This window comes from Marmota monax, unplaced genomic scaffold, assembly GCF_021218885.2.
Source record: "Marmota monax isolate L192 unplaced genomic scaffold, Marmota_monax_Labrador192_F-V1.1 WCK01_AAM20220418_F8-fsc00014, whole genome shotgun sequence".
NCBI classification, from domain to species: Eukaryota; Metazoa; Chordata; class Mammalia; order Rodentia; family Sciuridae; genus Marmota; species Marmota monax.
The window spans coordinates 5,378,222-5,403,479 of record NW_026695222.1 but is presented as its reverse complement, the minus strand read 5'-3'; the positions used below and the strand labels follow the sequence as shown (position 1 = coordinate 5,403,479).

Here is a 25,258-nt window from a genome sequence, read left to right as displayed (position 1 = left end):
TCAGAGTGCTCATCTGCTTTGACAAGGTGAAGGTCATGCCTAAGCAGAGGCAGAGACCCAAGGTCAAGTGCACCTCCGAGCACCCTTAGAGTGAGTTTTCAGGGGTCCACCTTGCTGCCGAGGCCACCATCATCAGTCAACCCTTCTGTGAGATGTGGCAGTGGGTGTGGGGGGCAGCCCTGTAGACCCTCTCTGTTCCTTTCCCTGGCTTATGCTATGTTTTCCATTGTACCCCGACTCTATCTACCCATGCGTCCTGGTGGGCGCCAATAACATAAGCCAACCATGCCCCAGAGTTCCTCCTCCCTCCTTTCATTCCTTCTTTCCTAAATTTCTTTCCAAAAGTGTTTTTGGTATGTGTAACAGGAAAATATAAAACATAATAGAAGAAAATGCCAACTTCAGCATTTTTCTTTAATATTTTTGCATCGCTCCAAGAACTCATTTCACGCCTGCACCTTTTTCTTCAGGGTGAAAGTGCATTCAGTGTCTTTCATCTCTGTCACTTGTAGGTACATTCCCTTTCTTTAAGTCTGTCTCTCCCTTTTTTTCTCTTTTCCAAGTTTCCATGCTGTCACTTTTGAAAGGTCCCATGCTCCCCAATTTGTTGAAATACATGGCACTGTGTTGCCACTTCCCAAACTTTTTAGTGAAGGAAGCCAATGTAAGAATTGCTCAGAGAATTTCTCCTAAAGGTCAAGTAAAGGATGTGTTGAGAAAAGACAGATGTCTTGTATTAGTTGTTCTTGTTTGTTGTGTTTGGTCTCACTGTTCTGAAGCAGTGAACGCAGAAACACTAGGCCTTATAAAAGATGTTTTACACAATATCATTTCCTTTCTCATTGTTATGGAGGGCAAATGGGAAGCGTTTAGGCAATGGCTCTGCAGTTCCCTATTCATAAATTGAAGAATTTCAACAAAATTATTAACTTCCTCCTCATAAGGACAAATTCACTGTCCGCTTCCCAAATCTATTCCTGCCTGACTCTGATAAACCTAAATTTCTACACATTTTCTTTAAACACTTCTGTTTTTAATTAACTTAAAGAAAGGTCATAAAAATACCCGCCTTTTCACATTAGCTACTAGAGTATTCCTATAAAATTTTAAGCCTCAATTTCATCTCTGTCTTTTAAATCTATGTCATCTGAGTAATTCCGAGATTCCTGGTGGGCAACTTTTCTGTAACAATTTTTCCATTCTTGAATTTTATCCTCAGCAAATATTTAGCTTGATTTCTTAAGGATTATTAGGTCTTTTCTTTTTTACTCTTTTTAGAATGTTTCCCTCTCAAAAACAGTAATTCTTTTTTTTTTGTATTTTTAAGTACAAATAATACTTGTATATATTTATAGGATGCAATGTAAAATTATATGGGTGTGTGTATTGCATTGGCTATGAAATATTTATCCTTATATTGCATATTAATCATCTCTGTGGTCCGAACATTTAAAATCTATTTTTAAACATTTTTTAAATACACAGTGACTTTAATTTCACAGTCTTCCCTGTGTTGGCTTTCAAATCTTCCCTCGTCCCACTATGAATCTCTGAAGTGTTTGTGAAAATGCCTAGAAAAAAAATGTTATTTATATAAAGATTTTTAAAAATCATCTTCATTCATTTTAAGTAATGTTTTGATAAAATGATGGAATGAATAATTTTTATTCCTCTTTGGAATATAATTAGATATGTTCCCTTTTGGACAGATTTCTTTTTCTTTTTCTCTTTATTTCTTTTCTTTTCTTTTTTTAAGGAAGGGAAGCCAGAATAGGTGGTGTAAAATGAATTGTATCTTTACCAAGAAGAAAGTAAAACACAGTATGAAAATATTTATTTTAGCTTTGAATATGACCAAAAATTAAGTCTGAATTGGAAATTATGAAAACTGATTCTTTTTATAGCTTTTAATTCTTTTTAGTAAGAAATATTCCTCCTTTAAAATCAGACATTTTTAGATTGTGATGTGACAACACTTTTGAGAAAACTGTTTGCACATTCGATTAGCTGGTATGTATCTACATATCTATTTCACAGGAAATGGTAAAAATATTTTAAAATCTGGGTAAAGATAATACAAGGTAAAACAGAGTACAGTGACTAAGAATTCACAGCCCTAAAGAATGCTTGTTTAATGGGTATAGTACTAAAAATCCTGAAACACACAGAAATACATGCAAAGCCAAAGAAAATCATCAATAGAACAATGGAGTTGATTTTTAAAAATAGTATGTGTGTGATTCAAAACAGTTTTAACATATTTTCTATGTTGATTGTTTACACAATAATAGATCATGTTTTTGGAACAGAACCAAGGCAAACTTTTATATGCAAGGGATTTAAGCAAGGACCCCCAGGAGAGAAGAGTGAGCCTGCAGGAAGCAGAAGAGCAGAGGGAAGATCCAGACAAGGGGAGACCTTCAGGTGAAGTTCCAGCCTCAGCCTCACCAGCTAAGAGCTCCACAACATAAGTTACACCTGGGAGTTTGTTCTGCCCCAAAGCAGGTTGCTGGGCTTCCCTGCTTTTGAACCTGTCAGTCAACAGCTATGAGCATTCTCAGGGAAGATAGCCTTCCAAGTACATGGTGTCTGCACAGCTGGGTGAAGTGGCTACAGGATGCCAAAGGGAGTCAAGTTGTTAGGAGTAAAGCAAACAGGCTCTGAGAAACAATACCTAACCAATAAAGAGCCAAATAGTGATCCAGTGAGCATCAACTGAGCTTTCTATAGGCACTTCAAGCAAATTTCCTGGATAATTAAAAAATGACCCTAGATTTAATCTACCTTATATAAATCATTTATAGTTCACGGTATGAATAGCTGGCCTCATTTCTTGTACTTGAATTAGCGTTGAGGTTAATGAACGTTGAGTCAAAAAGAGAGTTTTCTTCTGGTAAACTTACAGAAGCTCACGAGGACCTTGGGGTTGATTTATTGATCAACTCAGTGAATGTTCTGGTCAGGAAGATTCATTAAACATCTTACTCCCTATTAGACTCCCAGATCCATAATGCACAAATTAGCATTGGAAAAATCTCAACCGGATTCTCATCTTGTCAGAAAGGCAAAAGTGATCTTAAGAAGCAAGTCTTTGGAAAGAAAAGAAAAATTGCACATATTATCCACTTAAAATATCTTATTTTGGAAACTAGATTAACTCCCTGCACATTCAGAATGTCATATAAGATGAAAAGTTGATCTGAAGCTTGTGGTTGCTGGAACACAGAGAAAGCCTTAGGAACAGGAAAATTAGTTGTATATTTTGGAATAAATAACTTAAGAAGAAAAATGAGGCTATCTATACAAAGTGGCTACTAAGGTAAGGCGAGGATAAATGCCAATTATGTATGCTTTCAAAATTCAGAAATCACCCCATACCATGATTTAGTGAGTAAAGGAAAAAGAGATTACATTGGTTGCCAGCAAAGGGTTGATTTGGAACATCTGGAAATGGGCCAGGTTTGCTTAGAACTTCTCCTTGATTTTGCTTGGCCTCCAAGGGCCCAATTTGGAAATTGCTGCTTTAATTAGTATTGGTGCTTCAGATAAACATACTGGTCTAAAGAAGACCTTTCTTGAACGAATTGATTAGTAGTTCTCTCGTTGTTCATAGAACTCTGATGTAGTTATTTTGTAAATGGATCTAGGTGGCCTGTACAACTATCCCCATATCTTATAACTCCTACTCCTGGTTAATGAATCTTCTTTGTAGGCAGCTTCATCTTTATTTACGATCTAGGGCAGAGGTTCTCAAAGTTCAGATTCCATCTGAATCACACTGAAGCTTATTAAAAAAAAAAAAAAAAGCAGATGTGTGAGCCCTACCCCAAATGTTCTGAATCAATGGATCTAGGGTAGCAACAGAGGATTTGCGTTTTTCTCATGTTTCAAGTGATGTTGATGTCATTGGCAAGGGGCCGCACTTTGAGAACCACTGGAGAAATAAGGGAATTCAAGTCCTCAAAGCAGTAAAGTAGTATATCCAAATATTATATTAAGGTAGGACTGCGGGAATAGGAGGAGCTTGCTCTGCCAGATGAAAACACTTGACTGCCTGTTCAGCCATAGTGAAATAGGTATAGACCAGAGATAGTATCTTAGATGACTCAAAGGGACAATCTGGCTACAATTAAATCATCTGGACTTTTCAAGTGGAAACAGCTTTGTTTTCCTGATGAATCTATATCATTTCCATATTTCTTTTCAAAAGACCTTTTATGGAAATTAGATTCTTTGCTCACCCAAAATATTCATGAAGATGGTTTTCAGCACTTATGAAACTATTTGCAAAATGATGGATGCTATTTCTAGTTAATCTGATTAGTCTAAAATAAGGACTTTTGCTTAGCACAGACAGTAATAGAAAATTGTGAGAATGGATCTTATCATAGTTGAGATCATTTCAATGAAAACTCTAGTCCTTAAAAAACATGGTGTCATCTGTCCTCCAAAGTGTTAATCCCTCCATGACATGGTAGGTAATAAATTAGAATTAGTAAAATAAAATATACTGTTCACAAAGATCTAATATATTCCTGATTTTATCCAACTTTAGAATACATGTAGATATACCACAGCGATTATGGAGGTTTTTTTTTCTCAGTTTTTTTATAATGTCAACCAAAAAAGGTAAAAGTGACATAATTACTATCATGTTAAATGTCACCTGGCTTACATTCATCATTTTGAAAAATTGCCAAAATATATTTTTTATTTTATTTTTCTAGTTTTTTCATGTATTCTAATTTGTTATATGTGAGAGTAGAATGCGTTTCCATTCATAGTACACATATAGAGCACAATGTTTCTTGTCTCTGATTGTACACAAAGTAGAGTCACACCATTCGTGTCTTCATTACTGTACTTAAGGTTATGATATCCATCTCATTCCACCATCTTTCCTACCCCCATGTCTTCTCCTTTCCCTTCCCTCCCCTTTCCCTATCTAAAGTTCCTCCATTCCTCCAATGCTCCCCCACCCCCATTGTGGATCAGCATTCATTTACTGAAAATGCCATGATTTTATTCTTTTTTAATGCTGAATAATATTCCATTGTGTATATACGCCACATTTCTTTATCCATTCATCTACTGAAGGGCATCTAGGTTGGTTCTACAATTTAGCTATTATGAATCATGCTGCTATAAACATTGATGTGGCTGTGTCACTGTATTATTTTTTTTTAACTCTTTGGGTATAAACCTAGGAATGGGATAGCTGAGTCAAATGGTGGTTCCATTTCAAGTTTTCCAAGGAATCTCTATACTGATTTTCCAACTTTCTTAATAAAACTCCCATAGCTCAGGAAATAAAATCAAGAATCCATAAATAAATGGATTCAAACTAAAATGCTGCTTCTTAGCAAAAGAAATAAATAGAGAGCCTACAGAATGGGAGCAAATTTTTACTACATGCACATCAGATACAGCACAAATCTCCAGGATATATAAAGAGAACTCTAAAATCTTAACCCCCAAAATAAACAAATAACTCAATCAATAAATGGGCCAATGAGCCAAAATATATTTTTTAATATAATGTGTTCCAGGATCTACGAAGCATGTATGGCAGTATTCCCTCTCAGAGTCATAGATACATCCCTTTAGCCTATAAATGGTCAGGTTTTATTAATTTTATGTCTTAATAAAGTTTTGGTAGTGAGGATATAGTTTATGTTTTGCTGCATTTAACATATATGAGTATATAAAAATTCCTCAGGTTTCTAAAAAAAGAAATAAGGAGAAAATTTGGCCATTGAACAATGCGGGTCTAAATTATCCCACCTGCTAATTTACAAAGAACACACTTCGTAAATAAGTGCTGTTATATTTCACATTGCTTGTGCCGACATAGCCTCTGAAAAGTAGTGTTTCATTCTTCTTATTTATTATTTTATTTTTTGTCCATGAACAAAGACTGAAGTGGGTTTTCTTTTCCTTTTAATTGCTCAATACTCCTGGTGCATTATCAGTATTGAAAAATAATTTGAGAAAAAAATTAATTTGCAGATATATGGATTCTTTTTTTGACCTGTACCCCATCTCAGTGATCTTGGGCAATTGAAATATTTGCTCTGGGACTTGGCTTCTTCATTTGTGATCTGTTTCAGCTTTATAAGGCTTGGATTCTGTTATTGTAATTGTTTCTAGATGGTTGTATTCAATAATGGTGATGGCATTGCAATCAGTTGTGTGCTTGGTAGGTCCTCAAGATATGTAAATTCATCCACATTCCTTTTTTTAATTAAATGCATTAGAACTTAAAATAATGGAAGTAGTGTATTAGTCAACTATTGCTTAAATACAAATTACTACAAACTTGGTAGCTTAAAACAGCAAACATTTATTATGTTACAGAGGGTCATAGTCTCATCTTCTTAGGGTTTCTTAAATTTGCAATGAAATTGTCTTTGGGATTGTGTGCTTACCTGGTGTTTTAGTTTATGAGAGATTTCAGATCCTTGCTGGAATTCACTTCCATGAATTCTAGGGCTGAGACTCTTATCACATACAGACCTTCTTTTTGTTGTTGTTGTTGTTGTTTTGCTTTGTTTTTGTTTTTGGTAGTGGGTAGTGACCCCAAGGGTGCTTTACTACTGAAAGACATCCCCAGTTTTTGTTTTGTTTTGTTTTTTAAATCTTGAGACAGGGTTGTCTATGGCCTCACTGGGTTGCTGAGATTTTTTTTATTATTATTGGTCGTTCAAAACATTACACAGCTCTTGACATATCATATTTCATACATTTGATTCAAGTGGGTTATGAACTCCCATTTTTACTCCGTATACAGATTGCAGAATCACTGTGAACTTGTGATCCTTCTGCCTCAGCCTCAAAAGTTACTGAGATGATAGACATATACCACAGAAGACTCAGGCCTTCCTTTTCTTATATAGTATACTATAAATCTATCAGATTAGCGTCTTTGCTGCTTCTAGGTCCTTTTCACAAAGACTTACTCAGGATGTGTCTCTCTTGGTTACCTGAAAAATCATTTCCCATTTGCCATATTACCTAACATAATCATAGTACCCATAGCCCATCACCTCTGCCATATGATGTTAGTTGGAAACAAGTTGCAGATCCTGTTTATGTTCAAAGGGAGAGGATTACACAGAGGTACAGATACATTAGGGCAGGAAGAATCTTGGCCATGTTACAATTCTGCCCAGTACAGGTGTGTTTGTAGGTTTTCATCACTGTGACTAAAATACCTGACAATTTTTGAAGCTGGAAAAAGTTTATTTTGGGATCATGGTTTCAGAGGTTCAGTCCATGATTAGCCAACTGCATTGATCTGGGCCTGAGGTGAGACAGAACATCATGATGGGAAGGCATGGCAGAGAAATAGTAGCCAGGAAGCTGAGAGAAGGAGGATGTACTTCCTCCAGCCACACCCCACCTGCCTACAGATACCACCCAATACAATAGTCCTTTCAAGTTATTAACCCATCAAATTGGTTAATCCACTGAAGAGGTTACATTTCTCATCATCTAATCATTTCATTTCTAAAAATTATTACAGGAGCTTTTGGAGGATACCTTACATCTAAAATGTACCATCTTGCCCCTGAGCCCCAAAAGATCATATCCACCTCACAATGAAAGATGCATTTAGTTTATTTTTAAGATTTCCCATAGAATTAACAGTTCCAGCAATTCCCAAAAGTCCAAATTCAGTTTCTTCTGTGACTTAAGGCAAATTCTTTGTTGTGAACCCTTGTGAGACCAAAAGAAGGTTAAATCTACCCAATATACAATGATACAGAGTAAACTTTTCTATTCCAATGGGGAGAAACAGGCATAGAAAGAAGGAATAGGACCAAATTAAGACCAAAGCCCAGTTAGCTAAATATTAAGTTCTTTAGCTCCTGGCATCCTGTGCACATAGTGGCAAGAGTTGATCTTCAAAAGTCTTGTGAAGCCCCACCTCTTGCTGGTTGCAACCCACATGGTCACTCTCTTAGACTAGCTCTTTTCATAGCCAGTAGCTTTCCTTAGCAGAAATTCCACCTCACTGGCATCTTTAAATCGCAGAGCTCTCCTCTCCTTCTCAAGCCTTTATGTATTTCCTTCTCAGAGGCTTCCTGAAGGGATTCTGACCCTGGTACATTTTGCATGACCTCCCAAGACTTCCTTTGAAATCTTGTAGGGAGGTCTCCATAACCTCTTAACTCCAGCATCCTACTTTCCTGCAGAACCAGAACCACATGGATGATGCCAAAGTCTGCCACCAGCTTGAACAGGAGTTGGATCCCTTTGGAGCAGAGTTTCAGTGACCTCTGTACCTGGGGAGCTGAACATGATGAAACAAATCCTGGGGAACCAACTTTCTAGGCTCCCCTGAGTGAGCAGGGTATCCCCAAGTTCTCTTAAAATAATTTTTACTTGTACATTTCTAAGACTGCAAAGGGTATGCTCTTGCAAATTCCTGAGATGGCCTCAAGACACCTTTCCTATTTTCTTTATGCATAGTACTCAACAAATTCTCCTCCTCCTCCTCCTCCTCTTCCTTCTCAGGATTAAACCCAGGCAGCTTAACCACTGAGTCAAATCTTGAGATCTTTTTTTCCTTTTAATGTTTTTTTGAAAGACAGGATCTTGATGTGTTTCTTGGTACCTTGCTATGTTGAAGAGGCTGTCTTTGAACTTGTGATCCTCCTGCTAAACTTCTCTTTAATGGCAATAATATCTACAACTTCCTTGGTCTTCACTTTTCTTGCCAAACTGCAAAATTTTCAAATCTATTCTCTCCACCTTTTCTACTGATTATCACAGTAAAATTGGCTAAAAGTTGTCAGTAATATCCATGCCACTGCCTGAATGATGTGTTGCCTTGAAATTCCCTTCACCAGATTAATAAATTCAACCTCACACAATGTCTCAGGACATGGGGAAAATGCAGACTACTTCTTTGCCAGAATGTAACATGAATGTCAATAGTCAAATTTCTGATAGAGTCCTCATTCCTTTCTGAAACCTCATGAGCACAGTCTTTACTGTCCATATTCCTGTCAGCATTATGGTCTGAGCTACCACTGGAATCATCCATTACACTCTGTTCAAAACACTCTAAGGCATTTTAGCATGTATCTCTAAACATTTCCAAACTCTTCTCACAAAGATTTCTAAACCACATGGTCTGGTTAATCACAGCACCAACATCACTTCTTTGTACCAGTTTCTGTGACAGTCATGTTTTTGTCACTTGACCAAAACACCTGACAAGAACAATTTAAAGGAGGGATGGAAGCATGGCATAAGAATCTTCTGGTTTACCTTCTACCTCCTGGACTGCTTCCTTTCTGAATCCTTACAGTTCATCCTTTTTCACTCCAGATATCTAAAAGGCCACTAAGTATTTATTAGCCATTTAACTTCGTAACTACATCACATCTTCTTACCCCTGAGTTCTGTATTCTCAGATTCAGAAAACTGCAGATCAAAAATATTAGTAAGGAAAGGGACTGTTTCCATACTGAACAGGTACATTACTTTTTTCTTGCCATTATTCCATAGACAATACAATATAGCACCTGTTTACATAACATTTACATTATATTAAGTGTTTTAATGAAACTAGAGATGACTTGCAGTATGTGGAAGGTTGCATGCAAATACTGGGCCATTTACATAAGGGACTTGAGCATCCATAGGCTTTGTAATCCACAGGGTTCCTGGAACCAAACTCACAAGGATACTGAGGGAAACCTGTATATATTCTGATATCAAAGTTTGATTGAAGATCTGGTCATGCCAACCTCCTGCTCAAAATACTACAACAACTTTGATTGCTTGTTGAATACATGCAAAAATCCTTAAATTGGCCATAATGCCCTATATGTCTAGATATCAGTGAGACTGTCTACTCTAGTATGCTGTTCTTTGTTATAGTATCCTGTTTCTTTTTTTCCCAGGGCCCTCACAGAAGACTCTTTTCTCTTCCTGAGTACTTCTGCCCCTTTTACTGCTTCTTTGATGAATCAACTCTGTCATGACTTTCTCAGAGAGATCTCTTTGCCTAGGGCTACTGCTGCAGAACCTGGTACCCAACTCTAAGTACTCGCCCTTTTATAAATTGACACTTGCTGAAGCCATCTCCAAATTGCAATTTTTCTATTCTGTGAGTCCCCTTATTGGGTTTCTTTTTACTCATCATTATATCCCCATTTCTTAACTTAGTGTCTGCTACATTATAGGTGCTCAGTAAAAATTCATTAAAAAAATAGAATAGTGAGGTTTTTCAAGTCCTTAAGTTTTCCACAAACCACATCTGGCCTTTAGATGTTATCTGAATCGTCAGTATAGTTGCCTTCTATTTCTCTAAGCCTCACTGTCTTTTCTGATCTCTGTTTTTTACCCAGTTGACTCATAAAATTTGTACCTGGCTGAGATACCTCTGTGAATTAAAAAATGCATTCAGAAATACTGCCTGGTTTTCTAATCCAGTTTCATCTTGGATATTGATCTTGACACTTGAAGAATGCACAAACTCTGGACCTTGGTGAATTTCTTATATTTGTAGGAAGCATGATGGCAAAATGAAGGAAGAAAGCAAAGAAAAATGACAAATACCCTCCACATTTTCTGCCACACTTGTCATGTACTTACCAATGCCATCAGGATAATGAATTTTGAAATAGGTCCAGAGATACATTTCAGACACAAGTAAAAAGGAAGATAATATACAAAAGCATTGGAAACCCCCACACCCTCTATATTCATTTTTTTCTATTAAATTTAAGAGAATATGAGAATCTGATAAGTACAAGATGTGTTGGCCAACTTTATATGTCCTAGGTTGCTTGTAACAGTAGATATCTAGTTGATTTTCTGAGTAAAGGTGGAATTGACTGATGTTTTTTACATTATGTTCTTCCTAGAGCCAAAGGCAGCAAATACTGTCCTCAGTAGGGTGTCATTCTTTCTGTAAACCAGGACAGAATACACCCTCTGTGCTGGACTTCTTGTTAAGCATTATACCAATGGAGATGAAAAAGCAAGTTCATTTTGTCAAGAGAGTCACAAACAAGTCCAAAGACCCTATGTCAAGATACCGTACAGTACAACCCATAACACATGACCTATCTTGTGCTTTCTTTCCATGCCAAATGTTAGTCTAATTTTGTATTTAATTGAAAACATAAAAGTGAAATCAGTTTTCACTGGAAGGTGCTTCTCTTATTTAGGTTTCAAGTTTTTAAGAAATATCTTTCCAGTACTAGGTTTTCAAACACTTTTTATTTTGTTCATTTGTATTCGACATTTTTCTTCTAGATGCTTTATCTGCCAGCTTTTGCCATTTCCAGTAGGATCTTTTACTTTCACTTGGGATGGGAAATATTGCAAGCATAAGGATTCATGTGAATGCATTGTTCCCTGCGTGCTGAATGGAGATCTTAGTTTAATATCTCAGTTGATTAAGCAGCAGCTCAATAAGGAAGATGTTGCTGGCATCTGCATCTGTGTTTGACAGATAAGGATACCAGGCGAACACAAACATCTGCAGTAATTTGCTTAATATTGCATTGATGACAAGTGATAATGCCAAGCAAGAACTTAGATTTTTCTGCCTCCTAGCTTTAAGAAATTTGCATTATATTAACTTAAGCGTGTTTAAATAAAAGAGATCCAGATGTGTCACCTTTTTTTTGTTCTCTGCTCTGTTGTATTGATGACTGGTGCATCTCATTTCCATTGGTGTTACTTATGCTAAGACTTCATCATAGGTTGTGGATAAAAGACAAAAAAAAAAAAAACATGCATAGGGAACAAAGGAAACAGGAGACCAGGTAGAAGACAAGGCAGAGATTTTTTTTTTTTTTTAAGAGCTATACTGCTTAGATTTTGTACCTCCTCAAAAACAGAATAAAGGAACAAAGCATTTAGTTTAAGTCCATCTGCTTCTTTTAAAATTAAAACCCCTTCATTAAAGGGCTCTAAAATAGGGTTTTTAACTTGTGCTTTGTACGGATATTTGGCAGTCAAAAATATATCAATGTATTCCACTTGTGGTAAATCGAGGTTGAACAACTTAATGAATACACCACATGTAGAGGTATACATAATCACACACACCACACCACACACACCCAACCATTAATATCTTCTGTGTGAAAAGCTCATGACTGTAATTGCTGCTGTGATTATATATTATGTGAACTTGAAGCACGTTATTATATTGGGTGACTAATGGAATTTGGTAACAATGCACAGAAATTTGTATTCTGGAAAGAGTTGAGTTTTAAATTGTATTATTTCCTGATTTTGCAGTGGATTTCATGGCTCATCTACCTCACAGTAAGTTTGAGGCTGATGGATTGAAATTTTTCTGCTGAATGGTAAACATCAGAGACCATTCAGTTTTCCCTTAGCTTGCAAGAATCAGTTTTCTCATCATTCATTCAAAATTTAAAAATAACACACAATCCTCAAAAACCTTTGATCACTGTTAATTTACTTTTATCCATTCTTACAAAGGGAGAAAGCACAATAGTCCAGTACATGCATTAGGGATCCTGGAAGTATGATTCCCAATTTTCGCAGGTGTCATTGTGAGCCTGAAATAAAGGGGTCTGTTACTGCATTTTTCCTTTACTCCTCCAAGCAAGTCACATGACTGTGTACTCAGATCCCTTTTTGGCTGTTGGATGGGCTTAGAGGTTAAAGAAAACCAATTTTCTCCTTCAACTTTTTAAAGACATTTTTAATGTTATGAATAATAGTACAAACGATAAGTAGTAGTTCCTGCCAACATAAAACAATTTCAATGATTGCTTGAATTTCTTAACACTTAAAGACTTGTAGAGAATAAAATTTAATACAAAGAAAAATTTTTAAATAGAAGTTGATGGCATTTTTCTTCAGTTAAATCCAGGCCTAGATTGTTCAAGATCAGGCACACTTTTACATGCAATAGATGTAATATTTTTGACAGTTCCATGTAGAAAGAAATGACAGTTACAGATTCTTCACGTAATGTATAAATACTGTATAGTGTTATCAATCATGTTAACCTAAAAGCCTTATAGCAACAGCCTATGTGTGTGTATCTATCAGTACTTCTCAAAGTGTGGTCCTTGGACAAACAGCATCAGCATTACTGGAAGTTTATTAGAGACAGAGATTCTCAAGTCTGCTGCACACTTACTGAACCAAAACTCTGATGAGAGGTATCCAGCTAATCTATGTTATAGCAACCTTCCAGAAGACTAAGTTTTAAGAGCCACTACTTTGGAAGGTGTTATCATCCTCATTTAGTTGATTATACAATTGATGCTCGGCATGAGAAAATGGTTGGCTGAAGACATGACAATTAATTTCAGGGCCCTTACTTATGCTTATGTTTCCTGTTTGTGTATCAGGTGATCCCCCGCTCTTAAGAAAGGAGCAAAATAGGGTTGGGAGGGGAAGGGAGGGGGCAGGGGGTTAACAAGGATGGTGGAATGTGATGGACATCGTTATCCAAAGTACATGTTCAAAGACACGAATTGGTGTGAACATACTTTATATACAATCAGAGATATGAAAAATTGTGCTCTATATGTGTAACAAGAATTGTAATGCATTCTGCTGTCATTTATTTTTAAAAAATCAATTAAAAAAGAAAGGAGCAAAGTAGTAGTGAATTTTGCAAAGCTAGAAAACAGTAACTCTTAAATGAACTAAGAAAGGGACCATTTCACCATTTTATAATAATGAAAGTGGGTAGTTAAAACTATTAAGGAAAGAAAATTAACCTAGAAAAAGTTTCAGTGACACAAATAACATTGTTGTGGTCCTGTGCATTGAGTTCTTCATTTTCCTCTTAGGGGAGGAGAGAAAAAGATGTAGTTAAGCCTCAGAGGGGTGGCTGTTGCATGTTAATAGAAGGAAGAGATACTATTTTAATGATCACTTTCTCACCGAATGAGTCCATGAAGAGTTTTTCCACCTGGGTCTTTCCCATGCCACATTACCCACATCGATGATGCCCTGCAGTGGTTTTCCAGTACATGCAATTTTACACACACGGGTGAGAGAAATTTCTTAGTCCTCTGGTGTCAGAATGAATCCCTAGGGTAGATGGCATTAACTACCCTTGGTGGCTTGGGAATGGAATGCTTCCTTGGAGCTGAAAGTAGAAAACAGTGTTCATTATCGGTAATATAAAAGTCTATCTAATGCTGCTTGCTACGATGTAGGTTCTTTGTGAACTCAATTTGGGCTTTGTGTATATTATCAAACAAGTAACACTTCAGTCTGTAGTCTGTTCAGCTGGGAGGAACTTCCTTGAATAGAACCAAACATAAATACCATTGCTTTATGATAAGCAGGACAGTCACATTAGGTCCACTAAATCTGAAGGTGATCCCTAGTGTACATCCCAAGTGGGCCGGGGTTTTCTGTACATAGCTCCTTGCTCTGTGCATTTGCACCTACCTTTTATTCTTTCTGAAAACACCTGTCACCCTCTCCCCCATGCAAATTTATAAGACTGACAAACTCCTGAAGGATCTTATCCTGTGGATTGGCTGAAAGGATGCCATAGCTTTCTATAGCCTATTTCTATGCATTTTCAAAGATTTTATCTTTGCATTTTGTCACTTAATCCTTAGTACTGTAGCCTGACACATTGTTGACACGTAATTCATAATGCTTGAGTGACTTAAAGACTGCCATTTGCACTTAGATAAACATCTTAGACCAACGTTTCCAAAATGCACTATCATTTTGTCCAAAATTGCAAGTCCCAGTGAGGAAGATAGAAATCCCATCACTGTTTTTCATTCCTCTCTGGACTTCTGTTCCATTCTACACCATATTGCCTTTCTCATCTCTCTTCATATTATGTATCTTCATCTTGTCTCCTAGATTTCCACTCAGTTCCACCTTTTAGATTAAACTGAATCAGGTCGGTTCCTTTTCTGTTTCCCCTCTTCCAGCATATGGATTGGTTGTCGTTGCTGTGGAGATGAAGAAACTTGAGCCAGATGCTCAACTTCCTCAAGGCTGATTTTCCCATCCTGTCTCCATAAAGAGCTTTATAATGCATTTGCCTAGGGGAAGCATGGAATTCCAGGTTGATACTGTTGTTATCTAACACTGATCAGGTCCCTTCAATATAGTGGATGAAATGGCCTTGGAGAAAACAGTAGCACTTTAGATCTATCCTGCAAGATTCTTACCTGGTTTCCACCTATCATACCACAGGGCTTGGAAGGGCTTCCACAGGGCCATACACAGTGTGAAATGGGCTATGGAATCCTCTAAAATGGGGAAAAGAAGCCTTTCAAAATCGGGGTGAGCACGAGAAGAGACCCAATGTTTTACAGCTTCCTTTATTCCTCAGAAATGTTCTGTTAGACTTGCTGTGTGGGTTGGCATTTCAGGGTAGGGACTCTACCTGTGATTTGACCCCGATTTCATTGCAGCCTTAGGAAAATTATCAGACCATTTTCACCAGACTTGTTTTGGAATTGGTGGTAGCTATTTGAAAAAGCTGCCTGGGAACACAGTGGGCAGGCACTTGGGGATCTTCTTGCAGTCTAGGAGAAGTCAGACATTCCTGTCCTGAGGGACCGTCAGTTAGCCACTGAAATATGACATAGGTTGGACATCTGGAATCTCTTTAAGACAAGTCTATTCATGGCACCCCGGTCCTGTCTGGTGAGTGGCAGAGTCCATTGTATAACTTTATGACATGTGTGTCACAAACCTCATGGATCAGTGTCCTTAGCTGAACTTTCAGGGTTTCCCACCCCCTGACATCATCTGCATGACTTCTCTTCGCATGTTCAACACTCCACCCAAATGGAATACTGAATGACCCCCATGTGAATCCCCTCCCACACCGCCACTGTGTCTGGGGTGTTGTTCTTCTTTACTCCTGTGTGCCTCTTGATCTTCTTCTCTCTACTCCCTTTCCCTTCAATGTTCTACAAGTGTCTGAAGACCATGAGCATCTCAAGATTCAGCCCAAGCCTCTAGTCCATTCTTGTTTGGGTTATTGTGAACCCTGCACCTGGGATGAGCTCTCTGCCTCCCCACTTCTCTTCTCCAAGCTTAATGACCCCTCCATGGAGTTTTCTTCCAGCCTCTAGGGGGCAGACTCTTTTTTCTCTGTTGACCTCCCACAGCAGTTAACGGAATTTGACTTTAAAGCACCCTCTCTTGTCTTACTCATCTACATTTATTTACCTCCCTACTTGATGGTGATCCAGGGAAGCAATCACATCTTATGTATCTTATGCTGAGAGTAACTTCCATATTGGAGATGTTTAATAATGGAAAATGCACAAAAGAAAAATATAGGGTCATGAGGTTTATGTACAAAATGCTGGGGTTGCAGGAGGCAGATCCATATCTTTACCTTGGCTGGATGAGCTAGTAGTAATACCTGTGAGCTTCCATCCTCCTCCCTAATCCTCCATCCCTGCTGACATTTCCTTGTGTCTTTGCCTGTATTCTGTGACTCCCAGGATTGTTTTCAACAGTGGAACAAAAAGGACTGACTCCTCATGATTTAGGAATGGCTTGGAGGATAAATTGGGGACTCAAACCATGCACTTTATGCTTTCCAGATGTGTTACAATATATGTTAAACTGAACAGTTAGCAGTTAGCCATCTTTTTGTTTCCATCCTATTTCAGCTGAGAAGTGATAAAAGAGGGGAAAATAGCCTAACTGCAGAGAAATGTTCAGGCAAGTCTCAAGACAATATTATTTTTTTAAAGGGATGTCAGTGACATAAAACAAAGAAAAAATATCTGTGTGGTTGCTTAACAATTTCACATTTTTGCCTTCCAGGAGACGGAGCTGTTAGATCTCAGCCTTGTCAAGGATGCCAGGTGTGGGAAGCATGCCAAAGCTCCCAAGGTAGGAAGTGGAGCATTGTTCATGTACCAGCTGCGGCCTTATTTATCTGTGTCATGATATCAATTAATTTACCCAATTAAAAGTTTCTTTGTTGTAGCTATTGCAAGACACAACAGCCAGTGTGCCCTAAACACTTCCACTTTCATTAAAATATGAATGAACATATGGGCAGTGCAACCTTGGGGCTTGCTTCAAGCCCTGGACTTTATTTTTGTTTGAGGAAAAAATATAACAATGCCAAAGTTACAGGTTAAGCATTCGTAATCAGAAAATCTGAAATTGGAATAATAAATCTAAATATGAAAATCTGCAATCTCTGGAGCACCAATGCAGTCCATGCCATAAGTAGAAAATTCCACACCTGACCTCATGTGATAACGGATCACAGTCAAAATTTGGGTGCACTAAAAATATTGTATAAAATTACTTTCAGGTTGTGTGTAAGCTGTATTTGAAACATAGATGAATTTTGTGTTTAAATTTGGGTCTCATCCTCAAGGGTCCTTATTATGTATATGCAAATATTCAAAAATCTGAAAAAAAAATCTGAAACCCTGTGTTTCCCAATCATTTCAGACAATGGATACTTAACCTGTACTGGTTAATTCTAAGTGGTTAATGTGTGCCTGAAATAATTTTTAAAAATATCCTTGAAACTTATAACATTTAGATGTGATGAATGGAAATTCTACATAACTAGAACATTCTACAATTAAAATAATTCCACCCATGAGACCCAAAAGATGTAAATTCTTAATTCTGAAAATGTTACTGGAGAAGACCAGCATACTTTGGGATCAGTTGTGTGGGATGACATTTGTTTTGGCATGAAAAACTTGCTGAGAAATAATCAAGGAAGTGTTTTCAGTTCATTTATATTTGGAAGATTATTTTAAACTGTTGGATGAAGAAAATATGTTTTTTTTTTTAAACTTAGATTATTTGGTAAGGAATAGTAGCAGGATGTGTTGACTCACCATCAAAGTCAAAAACTATTCTTTATCATATTTAAAACAGTGCTTTTGAATACTTCATTTTTAGCAGAAAGAGTATTAGCAAAAATAGAAGTACAGTTTCCATTTAGGAGCCCAGAGCTTCTCTGTCTATTTGATATAAAGCTAGAGATTTCCATATGGTTGTGGCGGTGCAGACCTTTAATTCCAGCTATTGGAGGATTGCAAGTTCAAGGTCAGCATGGGCAACTTAAACACTTTCTGATCCTGTCACTAAGTGAAATAAGCAAGCCTCAGAAAATCAAGCGTCGAATGTTTTCTGTCATATGTGGAAGCTAGAGTGAAATAAGGGGAAAAAATGTGGAGAGAATCACATGAAAATATTAGGGAGATCAGTGAAGCCGAGGACAGAGATTTAGAGGGAGAGAAGAATGACCTGAAAAGGGAGGGATTGTGGAATGAAATTGACCAAATTATGCCGTGTGTGTGTGTGTGTGTGTGTGTATAGATCATAGCAAATTCTTTTTTATATGTGTGTATATATGTATATATGTGTGTATATGTGTATATATGTGTGTGTATACATATAAATATATGAATATATATATATTCATATATTTATGAATATATATATATATATATATATATATATATATACACATCTGTGTGTGTGTGTGTATACACACAGATAGATATATATGGAAGACCATAAAGTAGATGAAGGAGAACATGGAGAAGGAAGGAGAGGAAAGAGGAAGGGACTGAAATAGAGCAAATTATATTCCATGCATATGAATATGTCAAAATGAAACCCACTATTATGTATAACTATAATGCACTTACAAAAAATGTTTTTTAAGGACTGGAATGTAGCTCTGTGGCAGAATGCTTGCCTAGCCTAACATGTTCAAGGTCCTGGATTCAATCCCCAGCCCTGAAAAAAAAAAATGATGACTTTCTTTTTGAGAATTTTCCTACAACTTTTGTCTTATCTCTTAAAAGTCAAAATTAGTTTCTTTAACATCCAGGATGACTGATTGCTTCAGATTTGCAGGGGGAAATAAAAAATTACTCCTGTGATGTCTCTCTTTAGAGATATAAAAATGCCTTAGAGCAAATGCAGAGATGAAAGTTTGGAGCTGAAATGGTTAAAGTGGCTCAGTTTAAAATGTGAAAAATGAAAGTTGTAGAAAGAAAAATCAAAACTGTTTTCCTTCAGAAGGCTTCTAAAAGTATTTAGTGTGAAACTAGCTCATTATGTGCATCCATCTCCTAGTAATAGGGAATTTCAATACCTTTGATCTTTCAATTCTATCGAGTTTGTCATAATTAATACTTTGTTGATGATTGAAAATTGTTCACAGTTTTTAGCATAGAAAGAATCTATACTTTTCCTCTTCTCCCAACAACATGTCAGCCAACTTTTATATAAGCCTGTTAGTTCCAACAACTACAGTGTATCAATAACAAAGCTCTGAAGTTGGTCTTCTAATGCAAGCTTATTAGCCTAACTTGAGATTTCAGTATCAACATTGGCTAAAGACAGTTGTCTGAAGAACATCAGAGCCTTCTTTGTCTCAGGCATCAGGAGTCAAAGTCAATTGTATTGGCACATGAAGAGTTCCATGCTGGAATCTGTCTCTCTTATTGCAGTTCACAGCTAGCTTATTAGTTAAGTGTTTCATTTATGGATGCAGTTTGATAAATGTCTATTGAATGTTGATAAATGAACAGAAGTAGCATCTGTGCTCTGATAATCTGATAAACCATTATTAGATCCTAAAATATTTCTCTCCATGATAGACTTTTAACACCCAGAATACCCTGGCTTTGGTGTTTCAGTTAATGCTTTCTTTGAGGGGGGAGGGGGGAGGGGGAAGTGCTTCCTCTGTGCATTATACCTGCCTATGGCTTTCTTACTTTCCTCCTCCTTTCTGGTGTTTAAGAGCCTCACTCTAACATTTTCAGAGCCTGGTTCTGTTGAATATTACCCTTGTGGCTTTGCTGAGCATCAGACTTCTTCCTCATAGGACCAATGATGATGATAATAATAAGTTCTTTATATGATTGCTGTAAGGAACAAAAAATAATTCATTAACAAATCTCTCGCACAGGAGTTCTCAAATTTAATTGCTCATGGAATCACCTGAGAAACTTTAAAAGCTTCTGTTGCCTGTTTCCCACTTCCAAAGTACCACATTAATCTAACTGATACAGATGGGGCATGGATATCAGGGTTTTAGAAAACAAATTTGCAGCAAAATTTGAGCATCCCTACTTAAATTATGGTAGTATTTAATAACCACTCACTAAAAACTCAGTACTAGCAACTATTGTTGATATGGTCATTGTTTTATTTGTTTCTTTTTCTGTGTTGGGGATGGAGCGCAGGGCCTCATACTTTCTAAGCAAGTGCTCTGCCACTGAACTATCCCCTCTCAGCCCCACATCATTATTTTGTTATTATCATTAAAATTTTCAGGTTTGATTTGCAGTAAGTGGATTTTTGTTTCATTCACCCAAGTTAGAAAAGTTTATATTATGGGGCTGAAAGGGGCTATGTCCATTAATAGACAAGACAAAGGCGATTATAAGAATATTAGTTTAAAACTCTTTAACTTGACAGCCAGACGGTGGTGCATAACCTCTGATCCCTCAACTCCTGGAGGCTGAGGTAGAAGAATCACAGATTCAAGATCCACCTGGGAACTTAGACCCTAAATAGAATAAAATATAAAATAAAAGGGCTGGGGCTATAACTTAGAGGGAGAATGCTCTTTGGTTTGATCCCCAGTACTGCAGAATAAATGAATAGAAATCTTTAAGTTGACAATTTGAATTCAAACTGGATAAATAACAACATAATTTATTTAAAATATTTGAAAAGTGTTGCAAATTTCAATGCAAGTGGTGGGTTCCAGGAAAGTCTCATTCAGCTCTTCAATTCATGTCACTAGGGACTAGGCACCTTTTTTTTTTCTCGAAAGTCTGGCTTCCAGTGTTCTGGAAGAGGCCCCTTTTTCATTCTCTGGTACCCCTTGGTGATTGCCCCCTGCAAATCGCCCTTGGTAGCTCCTGACTTGACAGCAGTTCCATGGAGTGTGGGCTAGAAGAGAGACTAGCTGTCCAAGAGCCTTCCAGAATGATTACAGTAGAACACCTTGTCAGAGAAGACATGGTGGAGGAGGACGGCTAAATAAGATACCATTAAGATAGTTGGAACAAAAGCAGCAGAACAGTGAAAAATTAAAAGTGTAAAGATATCAATATAGAGTGAGCAAATCTTGGAAACTTAGGACAAACAGGCAGTGTAACAGGAAGACAGATTGAGTGCAAGACTTTCTCCAGAAGCTTCCAAACCACAAAGGAAGGAAAAAAACATTTGTGGAACATGTATCAAAATACCCAGGCACCCTGCAAATATTTATCTATGTATTCATATTATTTTGTTTTTCACAGCATCTCATTACATAAAAATCCAACATCTCTTTGAAAATGAACTGTTTTCTATGCCTGCTGTGATTTGAAATAGCATTTATAGGAAATGGAAAAGGCTTCCACACGCTGCCTTGTTAATAAATTTAAATGTTGACTCTCGATACAATGCATAGCATTCCAAATCTGCTTTTCTATATGTAGCCTTCGTTCAAGTTGCTAGCTTTTAAATTTCTCACGGGAGAGACATTGGGAGATTAAAAAAAAATTCAAATGTAAAAACCAGAGGAAAACAAATTTGAATCCTTTGAAATCTAAAATGTATTTATATTTTCATTCTTGGTGTCTTCTTCCAACTCTCCATGGTTTATGTAGTACATGTAAGGACAACGTGCTGAGGTTGATACATCTTGTCTGTGCTATACACTTGTGCTCCCTAGATTGTCATTTCAAAGGGATCTTCCTTTTTTAAAAGAGTGTTTATCACTGTGCCTTCTCATCTATTAGTAGTTCTTGACCCAACAGATCAATTTAGTAGCACATGTGTAGCATTCATAAAATGAAGCAGACCTGACTAGAATTAAAAAACAAAAAAAACAAAAAAACAGAATCTTGTGCAAGAGTAACTGGGTTTCTGAAATTTTGCTCATGGTCATGAATCCATATTCTGGATTACAATACAAAGCATATATATTTGTTTTACTGTGTGCCAAATGAGAAAGACTTCAAAGATGCAAATGAAAAGAGATGATTTCTTCATCTTCTGCATTCTTAGGATGTACTTTTCTGTAGGTGTACTGAAAAGTGGATGAACTAGGAAAATGGAGATGTAGGTGCAGATACCACCTCTGCCATTAATGAGCTCAAAGAAGTTGTATTTTCTGCCTGGTCCTTTATTTTGTCCTCTGTGAAATGGGAGTACAGGCTGCATGCCTGGTTTTCGGTGTATAATTCCTGTTAGCCTTTTGATTCCAAATTTTAAATCAGAAAGTGAATCAAGCCAAAACTCTTCCTCTTCTAAAAGTGATGTGGAACAAGTTGAAATGACCTAAAACTTCTTATCTTGGTCATGGCAAACCAGATGAACTAAAAAACAAAAACAAAGCAAATAAAATCAGGTCACAATCGAACCAAAGTAAGATGCTATGCACACAAAAAGGAAGAAAAACATGTCATACTTTGCACATAGCTTTTTGAATGCAATTCTAAGTGCTTTCAGACTCCATAGGGAACAAGCTCACCGTTATGGATGATCCCCCAACTTTAGTGCATGAAAATCGTATGCGGCTGACATGTGCATACAGCAATAACCTTGAGAAATATTTCTACCATTTTACTTTATTTTCAAACTGTTTTTTGTTTGGGTTTTTTTTTTTTTTTTGTATTCTGAGGACACAGATTCACATACTTATTTGATGACCTTTTCATTCTGTGGGTGAAGGGCAGTTTATTTCAGATATGTAATATTAATTTCATTATGACTCCTTGTAAGTATCTAGGTCCCAATTAAATTCTAGATGGTATATAGTATCATCAGAATCCCCAAAGGCAGATTAGAGTAAATTAAATTTTAAAAATTGATTCAGCTTTGCTTTCCTAATCCCTATATAAAAAGAGATTAGTTCATTTTTTTACTGGTTTGACCAAATTGTCATTGAGAGACAATTTGTGACAGGCGCTGTTCTAGGCACAGGGAAAGCAGCTCTTTGTGTGACTTTCTATTTAGGAATGATGGTACTGGTATATTGGTCCTTACAAATAAAAAGCAAAAATGAAAAGAAAACCCTCATTTGTTTGCCAATTTTCCTAGGTAACTGTTTTTCACCTTGGTAGATTTCAAGTCACCAACCTGACATCACTGAATGGAGAGGTGAAAAGCAATGTACATCGAAGCCTAAAGCCCTATATGAATAGGTCCAAGGGTGGGGAAAACAGGTAACAGATGAGACCTACTGAGAAAAGTAGGGCAGGATAGGAGACCATAGACCCGAAATGATGGCGAAGCTAGTTTTCTTCTTCTCTCTCTCTCTCTCTCTCTCTCTCTCTCTCTCTCTCTCTCTCTCTCTCTTAATGAGTCCCACAGGAATAAGTTATCTTGATACAATGCAGTCATGTGAGTAGGGACATGAATTTAGCAAGGGAGAGAACTAGGTTAATGACCACAGGAGGAGCACTCCAGGCAGGGAGCACAGCAAGAGCAGAGGCCCTGAGGTGGGAGCATGCAGAGCTTGTTTGAGGAATAAATAGCAAGGAGGTCAGTGCTATCAGGGGCGTCAGGGCTCATGCACTATGCTGATGACTGGGGTTTTCCTCTGATAGATTTGAGGGGCGTCTGAAAGCTCTGAGGAGGGGGTAACAAGGTTTGAGCTTCTGAAAAGCATTGCTGGTGGCTGTGTTCAATGCATACTATAGAGGACACAGGAAGAAGCGAGGGAAACCAACTAGCTGGCTATTGCAAACATCCTGGGTAGTGGGGATGGTGACTTGTAACCAACATGGTATCTACAGAGCTGGTGAAAAAAAAAAAAAAGACCGAATCTGAATGTGTGCTGAAGATGGAGACGCAGGTCAGTGTGTTGGATGGGAAGTAAAAGAAAAAGAAAGGATTGAAGAATAACTGTTTGTGTTTTGACTTGGGAAATTAGGAGAATTGCGTTGCCATGTCCTAACACAGAAGAAGAACTGAACACACTTGAATTGAAAAAAAACGCAGGTTTTGGATAGGTAAGGTTTGAGATGCCTGTTATACTTCTAATTGATAATGTCAGTAAGAAATGAGATCTGAAATACAGGGTAGTTGTTGGCCCTGTAGGTATAACTTTGAGTATTTTAAATTTGATATTTGGGTGAAATCTCCTAAGGAATGTGGGTTTAGAAGAATGCAGTCTGAAGTCTGAACCATGAAGCCTTCAAGAAATTTAGGCAGAACTAACAAGAGACTGAGAATGGTACATACCCTAAAGAACTGAAAGTAGAAACTCGGTTACTTTTATACTGATGTCAATCAATGGATGAATGGATATGCAATAGGTAGTATATGCTTCAAATGGGATATGATTCAGCCTTAAAAAGGAATAAGATGTTAACACATGTTGCAACATGAATAAACCTTGACAATATTACACTAAGTAAAATAATCCAGACCCATAAATTTATTTGCATGAGGTTTCTAGAGTAGTCAAATGCACAGAGAAAGTAAAATTATAGTTGTCAGGCCCATGGAAGGGGAGGATGGGGGATTATGGTTTAATGGGTACAGAGTTTCTGTTTGAGAAGATGAAAAAATTCTAGATGTGGATGGTGACAGTGGTCATTATTTACTTAATGCTACTGACCTTTACACTTAAAATTATAAATCTTTTGCTGTGTATAAAAAAGGAACAGCCAGTGAGGAGGGAAAAGATAGAACAGATCATATCCTTCATATCTAGAAATGTGTTTTGAGAAAACGGGAGTCCTGGGATGAATTTGGGTCAAATGATTAATTTCATTCTATCCTTTTTCTTTTTTAACTTAACACGTTTTCACACTTTTATTTTATTGAACACACCCCTGTATGTACATATATTTACAGATATGAATATAAACTATATATACACACATGCTTTAATTTTTTTTTCCTATATCAGGAACATTCCTTGCTAATATTCAGAGTAGTTCATTTATTTAAGGGTTGTCGAAACTCAAACAGCTCATCATAGAATCTGGATGCCAGCATATAAATCTCATAATGAGCTGTTATTTGGATGTTATACAACAGCGGTTTCAATGAATCATCTATGAGGACTGGAGTTGAAATGAGTACTTTATTTATTGTCCCCTTTTGTTGATTATAATCTATTTCCCTCACTTTGAACCGTTTACCATTGTATGAAACCGCAAACATAAAATTTGAGTTAGCTATTTTGAGGATTAGAAAAGAAAAAGAAAACTCTTTATACAACAAAATAAAACTTTCTTCCTTTTTCACTTAATCGCTGATGAGATCAACCTTTGGTCCTTATTCTTGACTC

At 37.0% G+C, this 25,258-nt stretch overlaps 1 protein-coding gene across 3 annotated transcripts in view; it reads left to right on the top strand.

The window, feature by feature from the left end:
• Plcb1 (phospholipase C beta 1) overlaps positions 1-25,258 on the top strand; it is a 722,370-nt gene that overhangs the window by 216,840 nt on the left and 480,272 nt on the right. For 2 of the 3 annotated variants that reach the window (XM_046433107.2, XM_046433108.2), the window contains exon 3: positions 16,789-16,857. The exons of the other annotated variant lie outside the window; for it this stretch is intronic. In XM_046433107.2, coding sequence (XP_046289063.1) covers positions 16,789-16,857 — 69 coding nt within the window. The remainder of the gene's footprint in view (positions 1-16,788; positions 16,858-25,258) is intronic. 3 annotated transcript variants of the gene reach the window in all.